General features: G+C 52.9%; 2 protein-coding genes across 4 annotated transcripts in view; one reads left to right on the top strand and one right to left on the bottom strand.

Moving 5' to 3' along the window:
* Window positions 1-1,148: 1,148 nt before the first annotated feature.
* Window positions 1,149-21,514, bottom strand: FBXL19 (F-box and leucine rich repeat protein 19). 3 transcript variants are annotated; one of them, XM_053213700.1, is made up of 11 exons: window positions 21,263-21,514; window positions 18,452-18,652; window positions 16,907-17,050; window positions 16,717-16,803; window positions 16,405-16,623; window positions 15,866-15,898; window positions 14,115-14,626; window positions 7,318-7,481; window positions 7,065-7,226; window positions 1,463-1,681; window positions 1,149-1,359 (listed from the first exon to the last, which is right to left on the bottom strand). In XM_053213700.1, the coding sequence occupies exons 1-11, from the start codon at window positions 21,302-21,304 to the stop codon at window positions 1,181-1,183; spliced, it is 1,962 nt and encodes a 653-aa protein (XP_053069675.1). In that variant the 5' UTR covers window positions 21,305-21,514; the 3' UTR covers window positions 1,149-1,180. The 3 variants fall into 3 exon arrangements, with proteins under 3 accessions (XP_053069675.1, XP_053069673.1, XP_026907452.1); XM_053213698.1 differs by having other exon boundaries at window positions 15,737-15,898; window positions 21,263-21,513; XM_027051651.2 differs by lacking the exon at window positions 21,263-21,514 and adding an exon at window positions 19,972-20,324 and having other exon boundaries at window positions 15,737-15,898.
* The window catches only part of LOC106979108 (cardiotrophin-2), a 22,040-nt gene continuing 18,239 nt past the window's right edge, over window positions 20,863-24,663 (top strand). Inside the window, exon 1 of the mRNA XM_027051611.2 lies at window positions 20,863-21,404. The gene's annotated coding sequence lies outside the window, so the exon portion shown is untranslated. The remainder of the gene's footprint in view (window positions 21,405-24,663) is intronic.

Below are 24,663 nucleotides of genomic sequence, written 5' to 3'. Positions count from 1 at the left end.
CTGTTACTAAGTTCCCATGGCAACTAAGAGGGGCCATTTCCAGCCTTAGCACTGGCTTTGGGAGGTGTCCATTGGCTGCTATTTCCATGGCAACCAGGAGTGGCAGTTCCCTGGGCAAATGGGATACAAGTCTCCATGACGATGAAAGAGAGGGAAGAGCCAAGCTGGAGGAGTCCCATCTTTCCCACCATTGGGCTGGCACCCCACCCCCTCCCCCACCCCCGGTCAGGAGGGTGGAGCTGCTCAATACAGTAAAGCATGAGAGAGCCTGGGGGTGGCGCAGTCCAAGCAGGGTGCCCACTGGTCCAGTCTCAGTCTCAGTCCAAGCGGATCAGTCCCCTCACTCTGGCTCCCCCAGGTCCGAGGTTCCCCCGGTTCAAGTAACACTTCAGTACAGATGAATGTTCAAGTATTGTGTGGGGAGGCAGGCAGGGGGCTGGGGTACCCCTCACCACTCCCCTGGGCCGCGCTGAACCCCGCGGGCCCCCACTCCTCGCAATAGCTGCCATTGTCAGTGACGTTCAAGGAGTCAGGGCTTGTGGGGGAAGGAACTGAAATCTGGGGAGGGAGTTAGGAGAGGGGTGTGACCCCCTGAGGGGGTACTACTTGCCCCCACACCTGCTCTTTGCCCCCACCCCTCGCTCAGCCCTGGCTTTCCCCTGTTTCCCCGATTTCCCCCCACCTCTGACATGTGGATCCCCAATTACTCCTCTGGTTTCCCTTTTTGGCCCCCCCCACCCCCCAACTCCAAGTATCTGGTCTTTGTTCCCTGAACCCTTGGTGGTCTGCTTTCTGTCCCCCCTCCCCCAGCCCATCCTCCACCTCCCCCAGCCCCCTGGCTCCCAGTATCCTGTGTGCAGATACCCTTTCCCCGATTTCCCTCCCTCAAACTTGCACCTTACCCCCCTCCCACCATCCCTTTGGCTCAGCAACCCCCAGTACCTCTGACCCACTCCCCCCAGGGGATGGACAATGAAGCAGGTGGAAGGGAGAGGGGATGGGAAGGAGAGACCCCCAGAGATATCAGTGCAGGGGGCAGAAAGGGGGGGAGGCTGGCTCGAGTCCCTGGGCAGGAATCCCAAGTTATGAGGTGGGTAACCTGGCCTCCTGGCAGGGATAAAATGAAGGCCCGAGGTCCAGGCTCCTGATGAGTCCTGGGGGAGGGTGGGGGGGCACCCAACTAGCTGTCCTTGAGAAGTAGCTTCTCCTCTGGGCAGCGGAAGGGGCCAGGGGGCCCAGCGGCTGCCAGCCGGGCACAAGCTTCAGGTGAGAGCTGGCGGCAGGAGCGCAGGTCTAGGCGGCGGAGGCGCGGGCAGCGGCGGAACAGCGGGAGGCAGTGGTCCGTGAGGCGGTGGCAACCTAGGGGTGGGGTAGAGGTAACTGAGACTAGGAAGGTGAGTAGAGGGTGGCCACCGGTCTCGGGGACAAACACACTAGCAGGATGGACAGACAGATTGCTTACCAGCAAGATTGAGGTGCACCAGGGTCTCCCGGAGTGGGGAAGTGGGGGCTGTGAGTAGGTGGACACTGGGATCTCCGACGTGGGCGCAGTGGCTCAGGTCCAGGGCGCTCAGCTGGGGTGCGTGGCGCAGGAGGAGCCGCAGGGAGGCATCTGTCAGCTCCAGGCCCGCCAGGCGCAGCTCTGCTACCCCCTGCAGCCGCCCACGGCTCTCTGTTTGCCCTGGGCAGGCAGGTGAGAGATCAGCACTCTTGGCCGCTCCTGTGCCCAAACCTAGGCATCTAGCCTACCTGTGTCTCCACACCTATTCCTCACCCATCCATAAACTGCTTCCGAGATAAGACAGCCTCCACCTGCACCACCTGCTCTTCTCCCAAACACCCACACAACCTGACCTCATCTAATCTGTTCACTGCTCACATCACCTCCCTAGTGAGACCCTCCATGATTACTCCATTTGACTCGGTAACATTCCACATACTCCTCCCCTTTCCCTGCATTATTTTTTCCCCTTTTCTAACATGCCACATCTTTTTTTCTCTCCTCCCACTAGAATGTAAGTTCCACCAGGGCAAGAGTTTGTGTCTTGTTCTTGCTCTATCCCTAACAATTGGGACATAGGTGCTCAATATATATTCACTCATCCAACAAATGCCATCCCCAATGGAACTGCCATCCCAGGCTCCCCTCCTACTTCCCTCTCCTTCCATTAGTAACATCATCAGCTGAATCCCTTTTTCTCCATTCCCCAGACACCCCTCTGGGGTAACACCACTCCTGCCTGAACTCCTGCCACAGCCTCCTCACCCAGTCCAGTCTCTCCTCTCCTTCCTCGCATCCAAAGAGAGCGGTTCTCAAATACAGGCTCCTCTACCAAAAACCCTGAAGGCACCTCCTTGGTTACAACATTCCAGTTCCTATTAGGTCTCATCCCTGTCTCAGTTCCTAACTCCACGCCTGTGCTCCCAAACACCTGGGCCAAATTCCATAGGTGACCCTGCTCTGAGACTCTGCCTGTGGACACCGAAGTTCAATCCTATGCCTGGCTGGTGTCCCAGGCTTTTAGGTCTGAGCTTAGAGGCCTCTTCTTCATCTCCAGGGTAGAAGAACTCATGCCCCTCATCTCTACACCCAAAGCATGCGGCCTGCTTTTCTTTTATTGTATCTACCACATTCCTGCATTACTTTTTTTTGCTTTTTAAACTAAGTGCCTAGGGTACACTAGCCATCATTAATTGAGCACTCAGTGTGGGCCAGGCACCAGCTAAGGTGGGCTAAGTGGCAGCCTGCCCCAAGGCCAGTGACTCTTCTGCGTTCCCTGGAGGGCTGCCTAGAATGGTTGCTGGCCCTGCCACCAGAATTTAGATAGTAGGGCCTCAGAGTTTCTATTTTATTATTATTATTAAATGTTTTTATTTTTGAGAGAGAGAGCGTGAGTGGAGGAGGGGCAGAGAGAGAAGGGGACAGAGGATCTGAAGTGGGCTCTGTGCTGACAGCAGAGAGCCCGATGCAGGGCTGAAACTCATGAACAGTGAGATCACCGCCTGAGCCAAAGTCAGACACTTAACCGACTGAGCCACCCAGGCACCCCTAGAGTTTATTTTTCTAACAAGTTTTCTAGTAGTGTTGATGCTGCTGGTCTGGACTGCACTGTAAGAACCACAGCTGTGGGAGACTGTGACTATCACTCCTGCTTACAGATGAGAACTTTGAGGTTAAAATCATTAAGCAATCTGTCGGAAGTCACATGACTCTGAAGTAACAGAGTAGGACAACAGACCACATACCACAACACTATCTGCCTCCCAGGCACCGGCCTAGCCCACAGATAAACTAAATCAGATGTCGCAAACTTATGAAACTAGCCTTCACAAGTGTTTTATGGAGTCTGCACAGTGCTAAAAATTTTCTTCTTTCTTTTTCTTTTAAGTTTATTTATTTTGAGAGAGCAAGAGCAGGGGAGGGGCAAAGAGAGGGGGAGAGAGAATCCCAAGCAGGCTCTGCATGGTCAGCACAGAGCCCAATGCAGGGTTTGAACCCACAAACTGCGAGATCATGACCTAAGCTGAAATCAAGAGTAGATTGCTTAAACGACTGAGCCACCCAGGTGCCCCAGTGCTAAAAATTTTCTTACATTAATGACTAATGCTACAAAAAGGACATTTCCATAAAGAAATTTAGACAGAGCTTTTCCTTCAAAAATTATAAGATCTGGCACCACTGGGCTATCTTTTTCACCTGAAAATGATTAGCTGGGAGCTGGGTTGCAAGATGCTATTCCCTAAAGTCATTCACCAAGCCCAACCCTTCTGTTATCTGCCAGGCCACCTTTGTGGACACTTGACTTGGCAAACTGGATTCTACCTCGTTTTTTCCTTTAAGGAGTAGAGAGCCTAGAAAGGGGATACACCTACGGATGCCTTCAATCTCGGGCCACAGCTAAAAGCCATCAGGAGGAAGCAGAGGAAAGAGAGGTCACTCCTGGCTTGGGCAGGGGAAGTAGGCATCTACAAGGATTTCACTGAGGTGGCAGCATTTCAGCTGGGCTTTCAAGGATTTAAACATGCAGAGAAGTGAGAGAAGAACACGCCAGGCAGAGAACATCGGGATGAAAGCAAGGAAATAGAAGAACTTGAAATTTTGCTTCAGGAATGCTGCACAGAGCCAGAGAGCCAAGATAAGAAAGGTGGGTGTAGAGGCGCCTGGGTGGCTTAGTCGGTTAAGCGTCCGACTTCAGCTCAGGTCATGATCTCGCAGTTTGTGAGTTTGAGCCCTGCGTCGGGCTCTGTGCTGACAGCTCAGAGCCTGGAGCCTGCTTTGGATTCTGTGTCTCCCCCTCTCTCTGCCCCTTCCCTGCTCATGCTCTGTGTCTCTGTCTCTCAATAATAAATAAATGTCAAAAAGAAAAAATTTATAAAAAAAAAAAAAGAAAGAAAGAAAGGGGGGTGTAACAGGTCTTAAGGACCTGGAAGGTTCATCCTTGGAAGCTCCTCAGGTAGTTCAGGCAGGAGGAGCTGGGGTCAGTGTGCCAGCCAAATAGCACTTTCTCACTTCATGGACTGACTAAACAGTTCCCAATGCCCACCCTCACCCCCACTTTCCTGATTCAGTCTATTGCCGGTAAGAGTGGGCAACAGGGAAGTTCTCTGGGCTAGCTCTGCCTGTGTGCCTTGCAGTAGTCACTCAGTCCCTCTGGGCCTCTGGTGGCTTGTCCAGATAGTAAGAGACTTCTAGATGTTTGTCTACCCCCTTCCAAGACTGCTGTGAAGGGGAATGGGGTGGGGAGAAAGGTGCTGAAAAGTGAGCTGTGAAAGCAAAGGGCTAGAGTGAGCACAGCCCCTGCCCTCCTGGAGCTTAAGAGAAGAAATGGGTTTTCATCAAATCACTTCACAACTATGTAGTGATAGCTGGGAGTGGATGCTCTCAAAGCTCTAAATTTTTTTTTTAATGTTTATTTATTTTTGAGAGAGAGAGAGCGAGAGAGAGCGCGCGCGTGGGGGAAGGGAGGGAGACACAGAATCCAAAGCAGGCTCAGGCTCTGAGTTGTCAGCAAGAGCCTGATGCGGGGCTCAAACTCACAAGCCATGAAAACATGACCAGAGCCAAAGTCAGATGCCCAACCAACTGAGCCACCCAGGCCCCCCCTGCTCTCAAAGCTCTAAAGGAACTCTGATCTTAGTGCACAGTGTGGGGCGGGGTGGGGGGTGGCGCAGATCTTGGAGGGCTTCCAGGAGGAAGTGGCACTTATGCTGAAGCCTGAAGGATGACTAGGTGTTAATTAGACAAAGGAAGGTACAGCATTCTAGACAAAGAAGACTGGGCAAAGGTCCTGGGGCTGGAGGGGCTGAAATGCAGGGATAGTATTGTGTCAGTGGGAGCCAGACCATGCCATGCCTTAGTGACAAAGTATTAGTCTTTATCCAGAGAGCACCAAGGGGCTATGAGAAATAATTTAGAGCACAGGGCAGACATGGACAGATTTGCCCTTCTGGATGGTTCCCCTGGCATCAGTGTGGAGAACAGACTAGCGGGGGCCAGAGAAGCTGTTGTTAGCATCACATCTCCTGGCTAGACAAGGAGGCTCCGGGCCTCAGTGCTCCTAACCCACACCTCTGTTGTGACCAGCCTCTGTTCATCTGACCAGCCTCAGCTCCCAGCACCCCCCTCTGTCAGTATGGGCCTCATGCCCTAAGAAACTGTTTATTCCTGCTTCACACTCCCTGGGACAACCCTGTCCCTTTCAGGACCCAGTTCAAATAGCACCAACTCAGGGAGGAATTCTCTCACTGCTCCCCACCCCTGCCCTGACCATAGCCACTACCATTATCACACCATAACTTTCCATTTCTGATTCTCTCTCTTCTGCATTACTAGGGTTCCACCAGCGTAGGGAATGGGACCAACTCAGTTTGAGATCTCCAGGGCCCTACACAGGGCCAGGGCCAGGGCCAGAGTAAGGGCCAGAGTATGTGTTCAATAACAAAAGCTGACTTTACCTGGCAGGTACCTGGCCTGACTCAGGAGATGATACCACCAGCCCTATGCAACCTTCCAAGTCATTTGGCTCCCTCTTTCTGCTCCATCCTCTCAGGAAAACCCTTATCCTTTTATTACAGGGCAAGGGGGCATAAGAGCCAAATCTACTGCTCAGCCATATATTTACTGGTCCACACATGAATTTTAAAAGAATGTTAGGGACATTCTTTTAGGTGGCTCAGTTGACTGAGCATCGGACTTCACCTCAGCTCATGATCTCAGAGTTTGTGAGTTTGAGCCCTGCATTGGGCCGACGGCTGTCAGCACACAACCCGCTTCAGATCCTCTGTTCCCCTCTGCCCCTCCCCTGCTCACACACACACTCTCTCTCTCTCTCAAAAATAAACATTTAAAAATATATAAAATAAGCAAAAGAATGTTAAATTAACTGCCATCATTTAAAATCAAGGATATTTCAGGGCACCTGGATGGCTCAATCAGTTAAGTGCCCAACTCTTGATTTCAGTTCAGGTCATCATGACATCATCATGATATCAGGTCATGATATCACGGTTTGTGGGTTCAAGCCCCAAGTCAGGCTCCCTGCTAACAGCCTGCTTGGGATTCTCCCTCTCTCTCTGTCCTCCCCCCCAAATAAACAGACATTTAAAAAATAAAATAAAATCATGGATATCTCATAGAAAAATCCATTTCTGGCTCTTTGGGCCTGTATTCTTCCCTGGCAATTGCCACTGCTCCCTTTGGAGGCTCTCCAATAGTGCCCACCACACCCAGTGACTTCACTCATATCTGCCATCAGCCATGCCCCTGGCTTCTTCCAGAATTCTTACATCATCCTCCTGTTTTATACCGTGTTTCATCACATAACCATCTCCCCTCTAGAGGGCAGGGGCTACTTCCTCTTCATCCCTGTTCCCTTACGGCTATCACACGGTGGAACGCACAGCAGATGAACAATGGCCAAGTAAGGCCTTCTAATCAAACTTGTGCTTGTCCTTTCTTCAAATCTTTTAACATCCAGCATGAGTTGGAAGAGACCTTGGAGGCCTCATACCCACTCCCTCCCCTTGCCCAACCCATTCTGCAAATGAGCCAACAGGGGCCACACCTGGTTTGGTGTCTGGTGGAGGCAGCAGCAGCTCACGCAGCTGGGAGTCTTTAACATCCTCAATCCAGCGAAGGTCCAGAAGCCGCAGGGCCGGCAGTGGGGCTGAGCCCAGGGCAGAGACGGAGAGCCAGGAGCAGCCAGAGAGCACCAGCTCCTGCAGGCCTGGGGGGTTGGAGGGAAGGTCAGGAAGCTGATGCTCCATCCCAGGACCGTCTCCCTCTTCACTCTGTCCTACCTTGCCATCCAACCCTACCTTGCAGTCGGTTCAGAAGCCACATGAGCTGCTTCTTGGAGACACCTGTCCAGCTGAGGTCCAGGGCTCGGGGCTGGCGACGAACCACACCACTGAGCATGGGCGGGGTCAGTGACTTTCGCCGGCTCAGGTCCATTCGAGGCCACAGACGCTTGTCATAGCACCTATCAGCCACAAGAGGGAGACAGAGCTCTCAGCTCTCAGGGAGCCCACAAAACTCCCTACTTAAGGGTCCACCACAGACAGCTCTGTCCTGGCTGGCCCACAAAGACAGCAGGGGGTGGCAGGAAGCTCCCCTCCTCAGGACAAGAGCACTGGGTTTGGGGTTCTATTTCATCTGGATGTGAGACCCCAAGCAAGTCCATTCCTCTCCCTGAGCCTCAGATGCTCCCTTTATAAAATGAGGATAATGATCCAGATTCAGTCAGCCCCACAGGGCTTCTGTATGTTTTTAGGCATTACAGCTTATAAAGCATTTTAGCAAAGACACAAACACCCTACATGGTGTATTTAATGTAACACCATAGGGATCTGTCAGCAGCCCCTACCCGCCCCCACCCCCACCCCACCTTGGACTTCTGGAGTTCTCCCTGGCTAAGTTATGACTCATGGGAATTTCCCATATCCTTTATTAATCTCTGCCTTTGAGCCACATCTGCCCCATTCTGATGGCCAACTGCCTGAGGCTTGACCTACAACCCTGTTCTCTTTGATCATTGTGTCTCTTCAACTAGAATGGAGGCTCTACAAGGGCAGGTCTGGCTTTTCTCCTTTGGTAGGGCCAGTACCCAGCACTGTGCCAGGTGCACCCAGGTGATCTGTTGCACATTTGTTGAATGAAGGAATGGTGCAAAGCCAGTGTGAATTCCCTGAAGCTTCCACCGGGCCCTCCCCCACAACACATTTCATCTCAGCTTTTCATTTATTCACTTAATCAGTGTTTATGGAAGGCCTGGTAGGGCCCAGGATTCAGTTTCAAATCCTGATTTGAATTTGAATTCCTGATCCCAGCATTTCTGAGAGCCTTGACTAGTCCAATATGCAGCAAAACCAGAGAAGGGCTTCCCAAACTTATTTTACCAGGAACCCTTCCGGTGTTCTCCCCAGGTCACCTATAAACACTTTGTGGCACACTAAAGTTCCTTGAGACTTAGTTAGAAAACTCTCTTCCAGTTTTCAGAGGCATGTCAGGAAATTCTCACTGGGCTAGATGGACTGTGTCAGAAGCAGCAGGCGTGGGAAGGGCCCAGGAGGCTGTGTCTTCCCTGCCTCCCACCCCTCATACTGAAGGGCTTTCCCTGCAAGAAGCCCTGAGCTGGGGCAGTGGTTCCCAACTCCGGTTATTTGCTATCCCCTTCTGTGCAGAACATGGATTTATCTTTAAATTGATCCCCACTTCACACTTAAAGGCAGTATTATTTCATATACATATGTTAACCTTAGAAACATGTACAATAAAAACAGACCAGGGCTATTAAGTTCTAGGCAGGTGTTGCTGTGGCTTTAGGCTACCACCTGAAGACTATTTTTGTTAAACAGGGAGATAAGTATTGAGAAATGTTAAAGACACAATAGCACCCAATGGAGAGACTTCCTTTTCAAAACTAACAGAAGGATTAAGCCATGCTTTTGTGCCACTTGAAACTGCCAGCGCCCTGTATGACATTTTAGGGAATACTGGGGGCACAGACACTGAAGGCTTCAATCCAAACAACTCCACTCCCGCCTGCTGCTTCCTACCACTTCCCCCCCTCTTCTGGCATTCTAGCCTCTACTTCTCCTGGTTCCTTCCACTCAACCAATAAACATTTGCAAATCTCTCCGATTATAAAACAGAAAAGGAAAAAACCCAACCTATCCTCAACGCAGCTTCTGCCCCTAGGTCCTGCCCTTTTTCTTTTTCTACTCAGTGAAATCCTGCCCACTCCAACCCAGTCTTGAATCTCAGCTCAACTGCCACTATCATCTTGAAGCCCTCCTGGATCTTCTACAGCTAGAAGGGAACCCTTCTCCCTGGAGGCACACATGGGCCCCCCAGTTGTTTCTGTATCCCACTTCACGATAGCCAGGCCAAACGACCTGCCTGCCTATTGACATACAATGCTGCCTGGAGCCAACATAGATTGGTACATGTTGTGCTTCTGCCAGAAATGCCAACCAACCCAGAGCTTTCAATACACAGCTCCAGTGCCTCCTCTCCCAGGAAGTCTCCCAGGACTTTTCTGAGATTGAACTAATTGGTTCCTTTACTCTTGAATGACCAGGACACTGGGTTTAAACCTAAGAACGGCAGCCAACAATCACCAATTGCCCTACTGATCCTAAGCGCCCAGCCTCCACTGGGCTATCAGAAAATGGGGGAAACACGGCCAGTCCATGGTAACTGAAGCAGCAAAGGATATAATAAGGGTCGATGAGAGGACTGGACAAGGAGCCTCCCAGGGAGACAACCTGATTTGAGACTTTAAGAAGACAGCAGTTATTCTAGTGAGGGGAGGAAAGTGGGTGTTATGTTCCAGATGGGGAAGAACCAGTGTCCAGGCCTAGGACACAGAGAGAAAACAGAGCACTCTGAGAAACTCAGGCAGCAGGAACAAAGGGCAATTCATCAGCTCACCATAATGAGGAAGGTGAGGATGATGCCTATGGTACTAACAACTAGTGTTTACTGAGAGTTTACTATGTGCCAGGTACTTGTCTATAGATAAGGCATTTAACCTCACAACAACAGCCCTAGGAGGTAAATATTGTTATTATCATCTCCTTTTTAAGAGTTAAGGCAAAGGGATTAAGAAACTTGTTCAAGATCCCAGAGTTACCAAGTGGTAGCAAAGCCAGGCTTTAAACCAAGCTGGTCTGGATTGAGAGCCTGAGCTGTGACTGGTTTAGAGGCCGGGGGAAGACCTCAGAGGAGGCCCAGGGGAGGCCCACCGTGTCAAGGCGGGCTGGAATGCCAGGCTGGACTGTCATGCCCACGAGAGCCTAGAGGTAAAGTGTGTGAGCTCAATAGGAATTTGAATCCCAGCTCTGCCAGCTCCATGCTTTGAGTCACCCTCTCTGGGCCTCCATTCTCCAAACCATAAGAGAGTAAAGGCGGTACTTCAAAGGTTTGCTGCAAAGATGAAGGCAGACCGTACGGGGGAAGTGTGGGAAATACTTCGTGCCGTCGGTGAGGTACTGTACATGTCCAAACGTCCAACAGAATTGTGGGAGTCTGTTGTGAGGGCAGCAGGGAGCCATGGATATGTTCTTTCTAAGCTGGGGAAGGACGCCTAAGGTGAGAGGCAAGAAGAACTCTTAAGAGGCACCACATGCGCTCATCTAGGGGCGTCAGGGCTTGATGTGTGAGTTCCCTAACCCGTTCACTTCTTCCTAGACCCCAGCCACCCTGACTGAGTCAGCACCCCATTAAGCCCACCTCCCAAATCTGAAATTCTAGTTCTAAACCTCTGTCTTGCAGAGGCCCTTGGGGGATGCAGATTTACCAGCCCAAACTGGTTCTTCCCTCTCAGCAATCTGGACTCCCTGATGCCACCACTGTCCTCCTACCCACCCATCTCCAGGCCTTTATTCCCAGCCCCCAACTGGTCCTGACCCTGTGTTCTAGTCCCTTCCTTGCCACCCTCTCTGCCCATGTCCTCCAAAGTTCCAACCCTCTTCCCTGTGACTCAACAACTCCACCATACTTCCTCTGGCTGCCCCCTCCCCTCGCTCTTGGTACACTGACTTCGCCTCCCAGTGCCAAAAGATAAAAGCCACCAGACAGGAAAGCCTACAACTTCCTGCTCTCCCACCTACAAATTCCTCTCTAGCTCCACCCTCACTACCTCTTTCCACACACCATCCTGATTTCCTCACTTCCATTCATTCACCCATTCAACAAGTACTATCTTAGGGGCGCCTGGGTAGCTGAGTCGTTTAAGCATGCTACTCTTGATTTCAGCTCAGGTCATGATCTTGTGGTTCACGGGTTTGAGCCCCGCATCGGGCTCTCAGCTCAGAGCCTGGAGCCTGCTTTGGATTCTGTGTCTCCCTCTCTCTCTGTCCCTCCCCCACTCACGCTCTGTCTCTCTCAAAAATAAACATTAAAAAAAAAAAAAACAAAAAACAAAAAACAAGTACTGTCTTAGAACCTACTGTATGCCAGATACCATCTTAGAAACTAGGGACACAGAAGCAAACAGATTAAGTCCTTCCCTTGGAGCTGACATCTTTGATTCCACGCGACCTGGCTTTGGTCCCCCTAACTCTTTGTAGCACAGCCAAGGATACCAAGGCCTCTCATAGCAAATCCAATTGCCATTTCTGGTCCTTGGTCTCTTACCACCTCTCACCAACATCCTACACTTTATCATTTACTCCTTCCTCAATCTCTCTTCTTCAGGATACCACCACCATCTCCTCCATGTCTCTGGCTGCTCTTTGCCTAATTCACAAATACTAACATTCCGTCTTCTGTCCTCTTTCTGGAAGCTGCCACCTATAGGATGAAAACTTCCAAACTTGGATCTTTCTCTCAAACATCAGACCTGTACATCCATCTGCTGTCTTGCTAGCTCCTGACTGGACCACAGAAGTTTTGGGCCAAATTATGTCAGAGCTGAGCACTTTGCTTTCCCTGGAACCTGCTCCTCCTCTGGTATTCCTGAGCTTAGGGAACAGCACTGTTGCCCACCCAGAAACTTGTGGGCCAGAAACTCAGCTAAGAGTCACCCTGCTGCTCTCATAGCCATTTAGTCACTGAGTGCAAGCCATTCTGCTTCTTAAAAAGTTCTCAGCACAAGTGCCTCCTCTCTTGCCAGCATTGGTGGTATAGTGGTGAGCACAGCCGTCTTCCAAGTCCCTCCTCTCTACCCCTCCTGCCCCTACTTCTGTGCCCGGGCCCGACCGAGCCTCCTGACTGGTCCCACTGAACCTCTGCTCCGCCCTACCTTCGACCTTATCAAAAGCCACCATTTTATATAGTGTTTAGTGCCTTTCAGGTAGTGTGCTAAGTGCTTTGCAAGGACCACTTCATTTAATCCCCACAAGGTAAGAGTATGAACCCTAGACTAAAGATGAGAAAACAGGCCATGAAAGGTATCGCTATCCACCCCTGGCCATACATCCAGGAAGTGCGGAAGTCCCAGTGGATGACACCCACGAAGGCCAGACTCCAGGACCCCAGCTAGAAATCACTGTGCAGTCCAGCCTCTCTGCTTCGTCCACTTCCGGTCGCAAGTCTCTCCTTGAGGCAGAAATCAAGTCCTCTTCAATTCTGGATCCCACGTGCCCAGCACAGAGTTGGCTTTGAGGAGGCCTCAGCAAACATTTCCTCAATCACTACACAAGCTGGGGTGATGATCCCCAGTAACTGCTCTATTTGCTTCTATGTTGCGGGTTGACTGGGAACTCTTCAAGGGCACAGACCTGTGTTCTGAGGATATAAAGTCTGTGCTTCCAGCAATATTTGCAACTGAGTGAATAATAACGATTACAGTTAAGGCATGGAGTAGTTTCTATTTCCTAGGTAGCATCCTCAATTCTTTAAGTATATTAGCTTACAAAGACACTACGAAGTAAATGCTTTGGTTCTCCTGGCTTCACAGATGGAAGAAAAAACTGTGGCACAGAGAAGTTAAGAAACTTAACTTCTAAATTAAGCCCAGCAGCATCAGCTTATCAGAGAAAGAATACGATGCAACCATAGGCAATTTGCTTCCAGAGCCTGTACTCCCATCTTCTTAGCTCTACAGCCTCCACAGGGACCAGAGGCATGAACTAATGCCGCAGAGTCTAAAGGAAAAGGACTGAAGTTTGAGTTCAGCCACGAACTTGCGCTGTGACTTCAGGTGTCCCTCATTCCTTCACAGGGCTGCTATTACGAGGAACAAGTCAGCCAACAATTTGCCAAGTGCCCAAAACAATGCCTGGTCTACAGTAAGTGCCTGGGAAAGAGCCTGAATGTTCTCATTTAATGAATTATTTCTCGGGCACCTACACTGCCCTTGTCCCATGGTGGGGACATACAAATAAAACAGACAAAGTACCATGCCAACAAGGGACATGAACATGAAAATGAATCATTGAGTGAAAACTGATCAGCAGGCAAAAGACCTCTATGTGCTCTGTAGAGGGAACAGAGTACGGTGGGAGTTTGATGGGGTTGGGGGAGGATTTTGTCAGGGGCAGGATCAAAGAGGAAGACCAGGGGCTTGGGAGGATGACCGACATTTCTGAACAAACAAGGTTGAGAAAGCAGTGAGGAGATGAGGGGAGGATAGGCAAAGGGAGCTGGTGGTGGCTACGGGGCAGAAAGAAATTACCAAGGGAGCCAGGGGCCTCAAGAATGGCTGCCTCTGAGAGGGCAGGGGCCACCTCAGCAAAGACCTTTCTTCTTTGTAAATAGGACCTATAATGAGACTGTCCTCAGAAAAAAGACTGCGTGAAAAACAAGTCAGGTGACGCATGTCCAGCAGTCAGCACTATGCTTGGCACATACTGAACATTCGTAAATGATAGTTATTAAAAGAAAAGATTCTGGAGCCACAGGGCCTGGGTTCAAATTCCTAGCTCTACTACGTCCCCTCCATGACCTTGACCTCAGCTTCATCTATAAAAGGGAATAATAGTACCCACCTCACAAAGTTGTTATGAGAGTTCAACGAGCTCACAAATGGAAAGCAGCCTGCATACAGCAAATACAAAAGTATCAGACTAAAATGTGCACAGATTACAGACCAGGAGCCAAAGAGATCACAACCTGCTGTTGCAGGTCACACAGCAAGTGAGAACCCAGGCCTGTCCAGGTCACTCACCAGCGGCTCCAAGTCCGGCAGACTCGCATGCAAATGCACAGCTCTCGGGGCCCGAGGTGCTGGAAGACACGAAGCCAGGCGGCACGGGGCAGGGGGTGGTCGGATCCAGCAGCCAAAGGCAGAGTGTCGGGCTCAGGGCTTCGAGGTGGGGGCCGTACCACGTGCCTCTCCAGCTGTGGGGGCCGGGGCGGTGGGGCGGGGCCCAGGGGCCAGCTGAGGAGGGGCCCCCCACTGCCAGGGCGCACAGCCCGCCGCCCCCCGCGGTTCTCCTTCTCGCCCGAGCTGCCCCGGGCTGGCCGTCGCCCATTCCGGGCCTCGCCAGGGGCCTCATCCTCACTCAGCGATGTGCCTGAAGAGTCGGAGTCAGAATCCGAGTCTGAGGAGGACGAGGAGGTGTCAGGCACCCGCTCCAGCAGCTGGCACATGCGCTTGAAACGTTCTAGCTTCTCCCTCTGTGGCGATGGGGACGGCACTGCCGGGCCCTCAGCAGAGGCCAAAGGCGGCTTTGGTTTCTGCAAGGAGATAGGGGGAGGCTGCTCTAGGGCCTGGGGTGCACTGTCCCACCTCCCTGCCCCTGAGGAGTCAGCAGGGGATGAGCAGCCCAAGAGACAGTCCCGAGTTCCAGTCGTGGCTATGCCCCCGAACGATGTGAAGCCTCAGCCACACCATGTCCCTCTGGACCTTGGTCTCCTTATCTGTCACATGAAGGCATTGATTCAAAGAATTAAAAGCCCTATGGGTTTCAACAGCGTATGAGTTTCCAAACGCAGTGAAATATGGAGAACAATTAGAGATGTAGTTTTGTGTATCGGCCTGGCTATCGAACTCTCTGTGGCCTTTGGAAACCCCTGGCTCATCACCTGCAACACAGAATGTTGGACTAGATGATTCCAAGTATCTATTCAAGGATGTGAGAGTGACAGAGCATCTCACGCTAACTCAACATACTCTCACAGTGCTTGCATGGAATGGCAACCTGGGCCACTCTTCTTAGACATGAGGAGACGGACGCTCTGAGAGACTAAGTGACTAGCCCAGATTATAAAATGACAAATGGCAAAAGCAGGATTTGAACACAATCAGGCAGACCCTTGCATTTGTGTGTCAGGGCAAAGTGACACCTGAAGTTCAGCCTTGCTGTGTGACCCTGGGCAAGTCTTTTAACCTTTCTGGGCTTCCTTTTCCACAACCCTAGGTACATTTCACAGTTCACAAAACTCATTTACTTTCATTAGATGTAAACAGTTCTGTGAGATAGGTGGGTAGGGTAGGCAGTATCATCTCCTTCACACATGAGGAAACCAAGGTTCAGAACAGCTGACAAGTTGCCAAGACCACACAGGGAATCAGTGGGCAGGGATCTGAACTCAGTTCTTTTTCCCTTTAAGATGTGGAAAGATGATGCAAATGGATCAGATGACACCCCAAGGGTTCTTGGAAAGTTCTGAAGCCTGGCCCCAACCCACCTCTCCCCCTCCACTCTTCCCAGGGGTCCAGATGCCCATTGTGGCCAAATGGGGCAGGGGCAGACAAGGTGAGCAGGAAGGGACAGATCTCTGTCTCCAGGGTGGAGGGTGGGGCAAGGAAAGGTGGGAGGGGGAGGGAGGAGGTCCCCGGCACACCTCCCAGTTCTCGGGAGGGAGCCCAGGGTGGCAGGACGAGAAAGCCTGGCTTGGATTCAGAACCCTGGGGGGCAGAAGGCCGGGGCCGCCTGGGTCCGATCCTCGGAGGAGGCAGGCATCTCCACCCACCTTCTTCAGGTGCCTCTCTCGGCCTCCTTTCACCTACCAGAGTAAGAGGGAAATATGGGGAAAGGGAAAGACCCCATTAGCCCCTCATTGTCCACAAAGCTAAGATCCATGCTCTCTTCTTAAACTACAAATCCCAGAAGCCCCCATCTCAGGAAGAACTCTGAGCATGCTCACCTCCCCAACAGTGTCTTGGCTCACTGAGCATGCTCTCATCTTCTCTTTCTTCCCCCTCAGGCCCTTCCCAGCCCCTCCTTCTTCCTCTGTAGCACCTAAATTGAGCAGGCTCTCTCTCTCCTACCTGAAGCACCCTGAGCTCCCAAAGCTTCCCTGCCCAGTACCAGTTGCACCTCACCTGTACCTCTCTTCCCCACTGAGCATGCTCCATCCTCCTCCCAATACCTCCTGAACTACATCTCCCAAAAACCCCTTGGGGAACCCACAGAGCACAGCGTCCCAGGCCCACCCTCCCCAACAAGGAACAAGACTACTGCTCCCAGAATCCTTTGTGCTAGACCTAGTGAGCATGCTCCCTGGCTCACCTTTTTCCTTGGGGTGGGGGGCTCATTCCCTGCCTCCCTCTCCTTTCTTTTGGGGGGCCCAGGCACGTCCTCTGGGGGGGGCCCAGCAGGTAGGGGGCCCTTGCGCCTGGGTGGGGGTGGTGGAAGCGGCGGCTCCTCCGTCAGCTTCCATCCACTCCCCAGGCTGGCGCCCTCCTCGCCGTTGTCAGCCCTGCGGCGGCCTGGTCCCTCACCTGAATCCTGGGGAGATGGAAGCTGAGGGTGAGGTGCTATCCAGCTCTCCGACCCACTGCCTACCCAGAGTCCAGCACCCAGCCCAGCCCCTATCCTTACCTTGCTGGTCCGGCCTTCCTGGGTGCATCGAGGGCACTCCCAGCAGTTAGGGATCTCCGCATTGATGACACCCTCAGCCTTCCCCATCTGTAGGCAGAGGGCAGGGAGTGGATGTAGAGTGCCAGTAAACCCAGAGGCAGCATTCCCCAGGGCCATCACCTTCAGACTCCAGGGCCCCCAGGGCCATCACCTTCAGGCAGCCAGGGTGGACGATCTCATTGCAGATTGTACACTCCATGAGGCTCAAACCAAATTTCTCTTCCTCTCCCTCCACTGTGTCCTCCTTCCCAGCCTCCCCACATAAGAGGCACACAGCTGTGTGTGGGAGCACGGGCTGTTGGGGAAGAGAGGGTGTTAGGGACCCTGAAAGCAAGCAACAGGGGAGAGACCCTTCCGTCTGGGGAGCCTGGCCAATGCTGGATGAAATTCAGAACCCACGGGCCAAGAGATCAAATCCTGAATTTGTTCCTTTTTGGCAGTGTAACCTTGAACAAGTGACTTAACCTCCCTATGTCTTTGTTTCTCCATCTCTAAAATGGTGCTAAGCATTTTTCTTCTGTGGGACTATTGGAAGAATGAGATAATGCATGAGAGGCACCGGATACATAGTTGTTATCGCTGTTGGAAATGTTGCAGCTGGAGTCAGGGTCTGTGTGTGTGACCCTGAAAATTGTAGCTGGCTTTGCCGAAGAAGAGAAACCATGGGAAATATGACAATACTACCGAGAGAGAGCTGCAGAGGACGTGGCAACAGCTTGGGATGATTCTGAGTTTGCTCAATGGGCAGCCCAAGGGTTGCTCTGGAGCCTACAATGAACCAGGTTTTGGCAAGACTCCTGGGAACACTAAAAAGTCCCATGAGAAAGAGAGCAGCCCTGAGACAACTTGACTTTGGGAAGGGCAGTGGTAACACGTAGTCATCTGAGGGACGCTGAAGGTCGGGAGACAGGCCCAAGGAAAAAGTAGGTCGGGAAAGGAGAAACAGGAAAGCGAGGCAAGGGTTTGGGTACAAAGGGAGAGAAGGGAGTGCTGTGGGGTTAAAGAAGCAGCAAAAAGTGGCTGGAAGGAAAAGGAGGTGGTGGTCCTCCAGGAGGGGGCGCAGGATGCAGCTGGCTCCTTAAGGCTGCTGGAGAAGGGCCACATTCTGGAGCCCCAGGAAGCTTAAAGGAAAAAACTCACATTCTCCAGATACCTACTGTGTGCTGGGCCCAGTAGCAGGAACACTCACAACCATGCCACTGTTTAATCTTTACACTTGGCAAAGAAAACGTTTCACAGAAAAGACACCTTGAGGTTCAAAGTGTTTGTTCAAGGTCAAGCAAAGGGTAAGCCTGCCTCAACTTCAAGACCACTCTGGCAGGTGAGGAAGAGGCCAAAGAAGGCTAAGACCTATTCACCGGGGCTGGCTCTGGAAGTGGGCCTCTGTACACAAATCCCTCCAGGGAGGGGTACAAGACCAAGACAGGGTGAGCTCTCTATGGGTCTGTGCTTCTGAAGCTGGGAAAAGCATGAAAGCAGGCACTAGGTTAGATTCTCCTAGGTTCCCTAACATTGCCCCCAGCTTGGAGCGAAAATGGGCCTGGTGGACATTTAAACAAAATAGTGAAAAAATTCATGAATAAACAGCAACTCTACAGTACACGCCAGGAAGCCACCCCGAGAAAGGCCCTTGGGCCAGCTGGGGAAGGGTACCCAAAGCCCCAAGGGTGTTTGATGAGGTGGGGTCAGAACTCACGGCAGTGCACTGCCGGAGCAGGCACGACTGCTTCATGCGCCCGGGCCCCCCAAACTTCTTCATGTCTCGGCAGAAGTGGCAGTCCCCGCACTCAGTTCGCACACAGGCCCGGCAGCGGCGGCAGCGGGTTCGGCGTCGGCGCGCTCCGGCCCCCGGCCCCCGGCTGCTCGACGACATTGGGGGCGTCAGCAACGCCGAGGGCTATGGGTAAATGGTGGCAGGTCAGGTGAGCCCACTGAGGCCCTGGCCTGAGAAACTCCCGCAGATCCCCTCTTTCCTAGGCAACCAGAGCTTGCCCTCTTATCCAGGGAGAGACAAGGAGGTCATCCCTCCTGCAGGGGAGGTGGGTGGGGGGTGGGGGGGGGAACAACACTCCCTCCACTCAAGGCCTCTCTCTCCAAAGCAGCTCACCTGGCTCCTCTGGGAGTCTGAGAATTGGCTTCCTGACCTCACTCCTCTTTCCTCTAACACTTCCTCAGTGTCCTCTTGCCTAACCCAGAGATGAGGAAGGGACTAGGGCCTCTGCACTGACATCCCCACACCAAAGCTCCCTGGAAAGCCAGGGGCTCCTTTTCTGTGGAGTTACCTTAGAGAGGCCCCAACTCTTCCTCTTTTACCCAAATGTAATACACCCCATGCATTCTCCAACCTAAAATTTCCCAGACTTACCTCCAAAATACCCACAGATTCCTGGGTAGAAGCTCCAGACCTTTCTTCCTCCCTCCTTTCTCTCTCTCACACACACAACTACCACCCAATCTCTCTTCCTCCAAAACCTATACATTGTCAACACATCCAATGGGATGCTTCCCTCCCCCATCCCTAAAGATTCACTCTGCTGCCCAGGGCTCTGAGACACCCCTCCCCCCAATGCTGCTTCAGAGCTCTTCTTCACTCCAACATCTCAACTCCTCTGCTCCCCACAGAGCTCCCTCTGCCCCAAGACACCCTCCTCTTGGATCTCTCATGTCAATCTGGGCAATTTCCCAGATTCCCTGGCATTCTAGAATCCACCCTGACATCTCCACAGAACTCAGGATGGGCTCAGTCCTACATGTCTTCCCCCCCAACCCCCAAGCTTCCCAGGCTGCTTTCCATTCCTAATTGTCTAGAATCCCTTGGGCTCCCCTTCCCATGGAAACCAGATCCTCCAAGATCCCATACAGACTCAGCAGGCCTGGAGGGTCTCTTCGTGGCCAGAGTCTTACCCCAGCTTCCCCCTTTCCAGGGACTTCCAGACCCATCCATGGGGGGAAGGGGCCCTCCAGTGCTCCAGGGGAGGGGCCTGGAAGGCGGCGACTGCAGGCAGGGATGGGGGTCTGCAAGGGGAAGCAGGGTCTAGGAAGGAAGGCCAGTTCCCCAGGGTTGAGAGGTAACAGGAAGGAGGGCTGGAGATGAGGAGTTTGGAGCAAAGAGAGGGCGAGGCTGGGGGCGGGGAAGGCAGAGAGAGGCCGGGCTGAGGATGAATGGGAGTGGGAGCTGCCCAGGTCTGGGGGTGAGGAGGAGCCGCATGAACCCACCTCACACGTGTCCCGGGAGCCATCTCTCCCTTCTCGGCAGCTCCCGGCGGGTCGGCGGCCATCGGCGGCGGGGGGGCCGGGCGGCGCGGGGCGCGGAACGCTCAGAACGCCGGGGTCCACGGCCCCCCGAGGGCGCTCGGCCCCTCCCTCCGGCGGAGGCCGGGACGGCGGCGAGTGGAGATGGGGGGCGCCAGGGGCGAGGCCCTCCCACGGGCTGCGGCGCGGCCCTTCCAGGGGGAGGTCCTGCTCTGGGGGGCTCAGTCCCTCAGCCCCCCCAGGCCAACGGGGGCTCCTCGGGCGCAGGGTGCTCAGCTTCTGCCCGGGCCCCACTCAGTCCGGGGTCTGAGTCACAGCTCCCCTCCCCCCACCCCACCTCTCCACAGTGCCCCCGGCCCTTTAACTGGCCCCTTCCCGGCTCCCACTGCCCAGGGGTCCAGGACCAGGCCTGGGCCCCCCCACCGTTTCCGGGGTTCAAGCCCCGCCCACCGCCGGTTCCCGGGGAGGGGGGGGTCCCTGTAACCTGCCCCCCTCCCCTGGGCCCGCCCCTAGACTGCGGCCCCCTGCCCTAGGGCTACGGGGCGAGCGGAGGGGGGTGAAGGAAGCTGCTTCGGCCCCGCCCCCCCAGCCTGCGCGCGCCCCCGCCCTCGCCCCCTCCCCCCAGCGCGCGACCCTCCCGAGATAGGGGTTTAAATAAAATTTGAATAAATCCCCTTCCTTAAGCTGGAAGGTGGAAGGAAAGGATGGAAGGGGGCAGGGAAAGGGGGAGGGGGCAATTGGGGTGCCTCAGCCCCCCTGGTCCCCCAGCCCCGCGCTGCTTCGGCCCGGGGCCCTGGCCGCCTCTCTCATCCCTCCAGAGCTCCTTCCTCCTTCCTCCTCTCTTCCCCCACCCCTCCCTCCTCCTTCCCTCCTCCTCCTCCTCCTCCTTCTTACTCCCTCCTTCTCCCAGAGGAACCCCGCCCCCTGCCCCCTCCTTTCCCCACGACCTCCACTTTCCAGGGCGAACACGCGCAGGGCACGACGGAAATCGTAGTCCTGCGGACGCCGGTGATACCGTGGGAACAATGGGACGCTGGGGCCAGCGGGGACTACAAACAAGATGGCGGAGGGCGTGCCAAGCCTGGAGCCGAGGATGCCGGGAGTTATAGTCCGGTTGCCCCGAGGCTCCCCGTTGCAGAGGATAGAGAAGGAGCGGGAACGATGACTACAAACAAGATGGCCTTCTCCCCCGACCCGACCTCCTTCCCAGGCACTCACACGCCCTCCGGTCCACAACCCTCCGCGTGTGTGGTACCTGACGGGAGTCGCAGTCCATCTGCTGCCTTCCCGCTGCCATTTCTACTCGTCAGGAACAATGGAAAGGTGAAAAGGAATGAGGACTACAAACAAGATGGCGGAAGAGGGGCGTACACCTGACTAGCAATCGGTCTTATGAGGTGCGATGGGAGTAGTAGTTTTTTAGTCCTCTAGTGTGCCTTAAGAATGGCGGAACCGCGAGAATAAGGAGACTACCATAAAGATGGCAGGCTACCTGGCCTCTCCCCGTCGCCTCATTCTGCCACCTTGGGCTCCACGCCTGCCTGTAATATCGAAATCCCCCCCTCCCTGTGGCGCAGAGCCTGACGGGAGTTGCAGTCTTCCCAGCTCCGCTCCATTATCTTTGGTCGAGACAATGGAAGGGGAAAGGGGCGGGGACAATCGAGAAAGATGCGGGCCGGAGGGAAGGGGAGACGGCGACCTGGGTTTTGTAGTCCGCGCACTAAGGCTGTTCCCTGTGGAAACGGGAAAAATTGACTACAGTAATGATGGCTGCCTATCACTCGCTCTCTGCGGCAGTGCCTGCTGGGGGACGTAGTCCCTTCCTTAGCTCTCCAGAGAAAGGACGTGGGCTGTTGAAATGTGCATCACGGCGGACACGCCAAATTGCGAGCCTACGGAAAGCGAGAGTCTCCGTCTGCCTTTCCCCACCACCTCTTTCTGAACGACCTGCCGGGAAATGTAGTCCCACGCCTTGTCTTGCTAGTGGAGGGGGAGAATTTATGTCACCAGTGGGGATCAATGTAGGTGAGGGAGAAACACGTCGGGCGATCTAAGTAATATATAATGTCCGTCTTCGCGTATGGCAAGGACTTCATATTTGATGGTAAGGCTTGTAAAGGAAAGCAACAGTAATCAGTATTGTCGCGACAAGGGAGGCGTGGTTCTCGCCGAAAGTACCATCATGCTGTTGTCTCTTGGAGAGCTTGGATGCCTCACACCCGATGCTTGTTCCCCCAAACCTCCTGGTATAGGTATCTTCCAAGTCTTGAGGACTCCAGGGAAAAGGCTCTGGAGTCATACAAAATCCCCGCCCTTCCTTGGGAAATCACCAAACCTCGGTTTTCTTATCTGAAAAATGGGGATAAGGAGACCTATCTCCAAGTAGAGTTAGGTATACTAGGACAATGTTCACGAAAGTGCCCAGCTCAGGGCCTGACACGGGGCACGTGTTGGTAGTTCCTTTTTCGAGGTCCCTTCCTGCCCAGCTTTTCTGGGATCCCAGGAATCCATCAGGCCGAAAGGGGTCAGTTCCTGTGAGAAGAAAACTGTGGCACGCAGTCTCCCCCTATCTTGAGCCGCACCCCCTCCTCTCCCCGCCCACTTCATCTTGGTTCTCCAGCGTCCACTACCGAACACTGCTCCCAGGGGGCGCCCATTCTCCATTTGACTGAGGTCCTGCAGCCGGCCAGATTGCTCAGCCTGAAACTAGGTTCTGCATCCCGCCCAGCCAGCCTTGGAGGCATCCCTCTAGACATCTCAGCCGCCAGAGCAAATAGGGTTGCTTCCCACCTTTGTGCCTTCCTACCTACCCTCTTGATCTCCCTTCTCTGCCGGAAAACTACTCACTTCTGACCCCAAGGCCAAACCCTACCCCCGCCCGCCCTCTTCTCCGTTTGAGAGAAGAGGGTTAGAGGGCTCTGCAGAAGACCTGGTGTGTGTGGTTTTTCTGTCCGGGAAGTTAACAGTGGCCAGAGTAGAATGAAGTCTTAAGTTTGCAGGGACTCCCTCAGGCTGAACTGAAGCTCCTTCCAGTTACCACTTTGTCAGGAAATCCTTGGCTTCCAGACGGCTGTTTCCTCTATGTCCTCACTGCTTTAGCGTTGGCTTACATGATTGTTCAGGGCTTTCTCACGGGTTTTTCCCACTGCCTGTTATTTCCTTCCCCTTCTTTCCCACTTTTCTACCCAATTAACTATTCATTCTTCAGGTTTCTGTTTAAATGCCACTGTCCCAATGAAGTCTTCCTGCAATTCCCACATGAAGTTCATTTATTGACTCTTTCCCTACATTGTAAGCTTTATGAGGTGTCCACCTCACATGTTATTAAGTGCTTTCAGCATCTTACTTGATTCTCAGAAGAATCCAATGAGGTAGAATCCCCTTTTATAGATGAGGAAACTAGGGCCCAGATAGATGAGTTGTAGAACCAGGATTCAAACCCAGACTCCAGAGCCCATCCTTAGGACTACTGCAACATCTGCAAACTGATCAAATCCAGCCAAACATGTGTGCTTAGTTTGGCATAGCAACAAGTATCTCCTGCAAAAATGGATTTCCATTTTCACTTGAAATCCTGAAATCTAGTAACACTGAGTCTCTGTTCCTTGAACAAGAAACAACTGGACCTGAGCAAAAGGCTGTCGCTTTGGATAAGACATGTACTCACCAGTGCAACACAGTCCCCTCCCAGCTTGCTTCAGTTCGAATGTAAGCATTCTTGGCCCCATTCCATTAACTGAGACAACCAGAATGAGCCTATTGAGGGTCAAGACCATTTCTTACACTATATGTATAACACCCCAGTGCCAGGCTCTGTGCCTGTGCCCCCAGCTGGGTGGGTGGGGGTGGGGGGTGGCAGAGTGAGATTGCATATATAAGATATAGGAGGACTTTTACTTTTCACTTTACACCCTACTCTGCAGTTTGACATTTTTACCATGAGCAGATATTGTTAACATTTACAGGAGTTGAAAAGACTACAATTCGACCATGTTGACATTAAAATGTAAAGATGACAGACCTCAAGGGGTGCCTGGGTGGCTCAGTCGGTTAAGCGTCACTCAGGTCATGGTCTCACGGTCCAGGGGTTCGAGCCCTGCATCGGGCTCTGTACTGACAGCTCAGAGTCTGGAGCCTGCTTCTGAGTCTGTGTCTCCCTCTCTCTCTGCCTCTCCCCCACTCATACTCTATCTCTCTCACTCTCAAAAATGAATAAATGTTTTAAAAGAATTTAAAAAAAAAGATGACAGACCTCAAAGATCAGTAAACTCAAGGAATACAGCACTCATGAGCCCCTTTTCATTTGTACAAAAATGATGGCTGTTTTCTGTCAACCTTATTTATGCATTTTGTATAAGACACTTTGCAAGGATGACTTAAGACCACTCAGTGGTGGTGTTTTTCATTCCGAGGTCCTAAGCTATAGGACTACAGACCGCTTTTAGAAACAGGTCGGACCACTCAGTCTCTAGTGAGGAACTGCTAAAAAGGAATGGAGGGCACCCATCTGCCTTCAGAACTATCTGCAACCTTGGAATGAGCGCACTGAATTCAGGAGCTGGAGCAGCCCATTTATCCCGAAGTTCCTTTTTAGCAGCGGCTGGTCTTCCTTCTGGATCTCTTCTGGATCTCTGTAGACATTCATAGCTTCTGTAT

The sequence above is a fragment of the Acinonyx jubatus genome, chromosome E3 (genome assembly GCF_027475565.1).
Source record: "Acinonyx jubatus isolate Ajub_Pintada_27869175 chromosome E3, VMU_Ajub_asm_v1.0, whole genome shotgun sequence".
In the NCBI taxonomy this organism is placed as follows: Eukaryota; Metazoa; Chordata; class Mammalia; order Carnivora; family Felidae; genus Acinonyx; species Acinonyx jubatus.
This window is presented reverse-complemented; position numbering and strand designations above follow the sequence as displayed.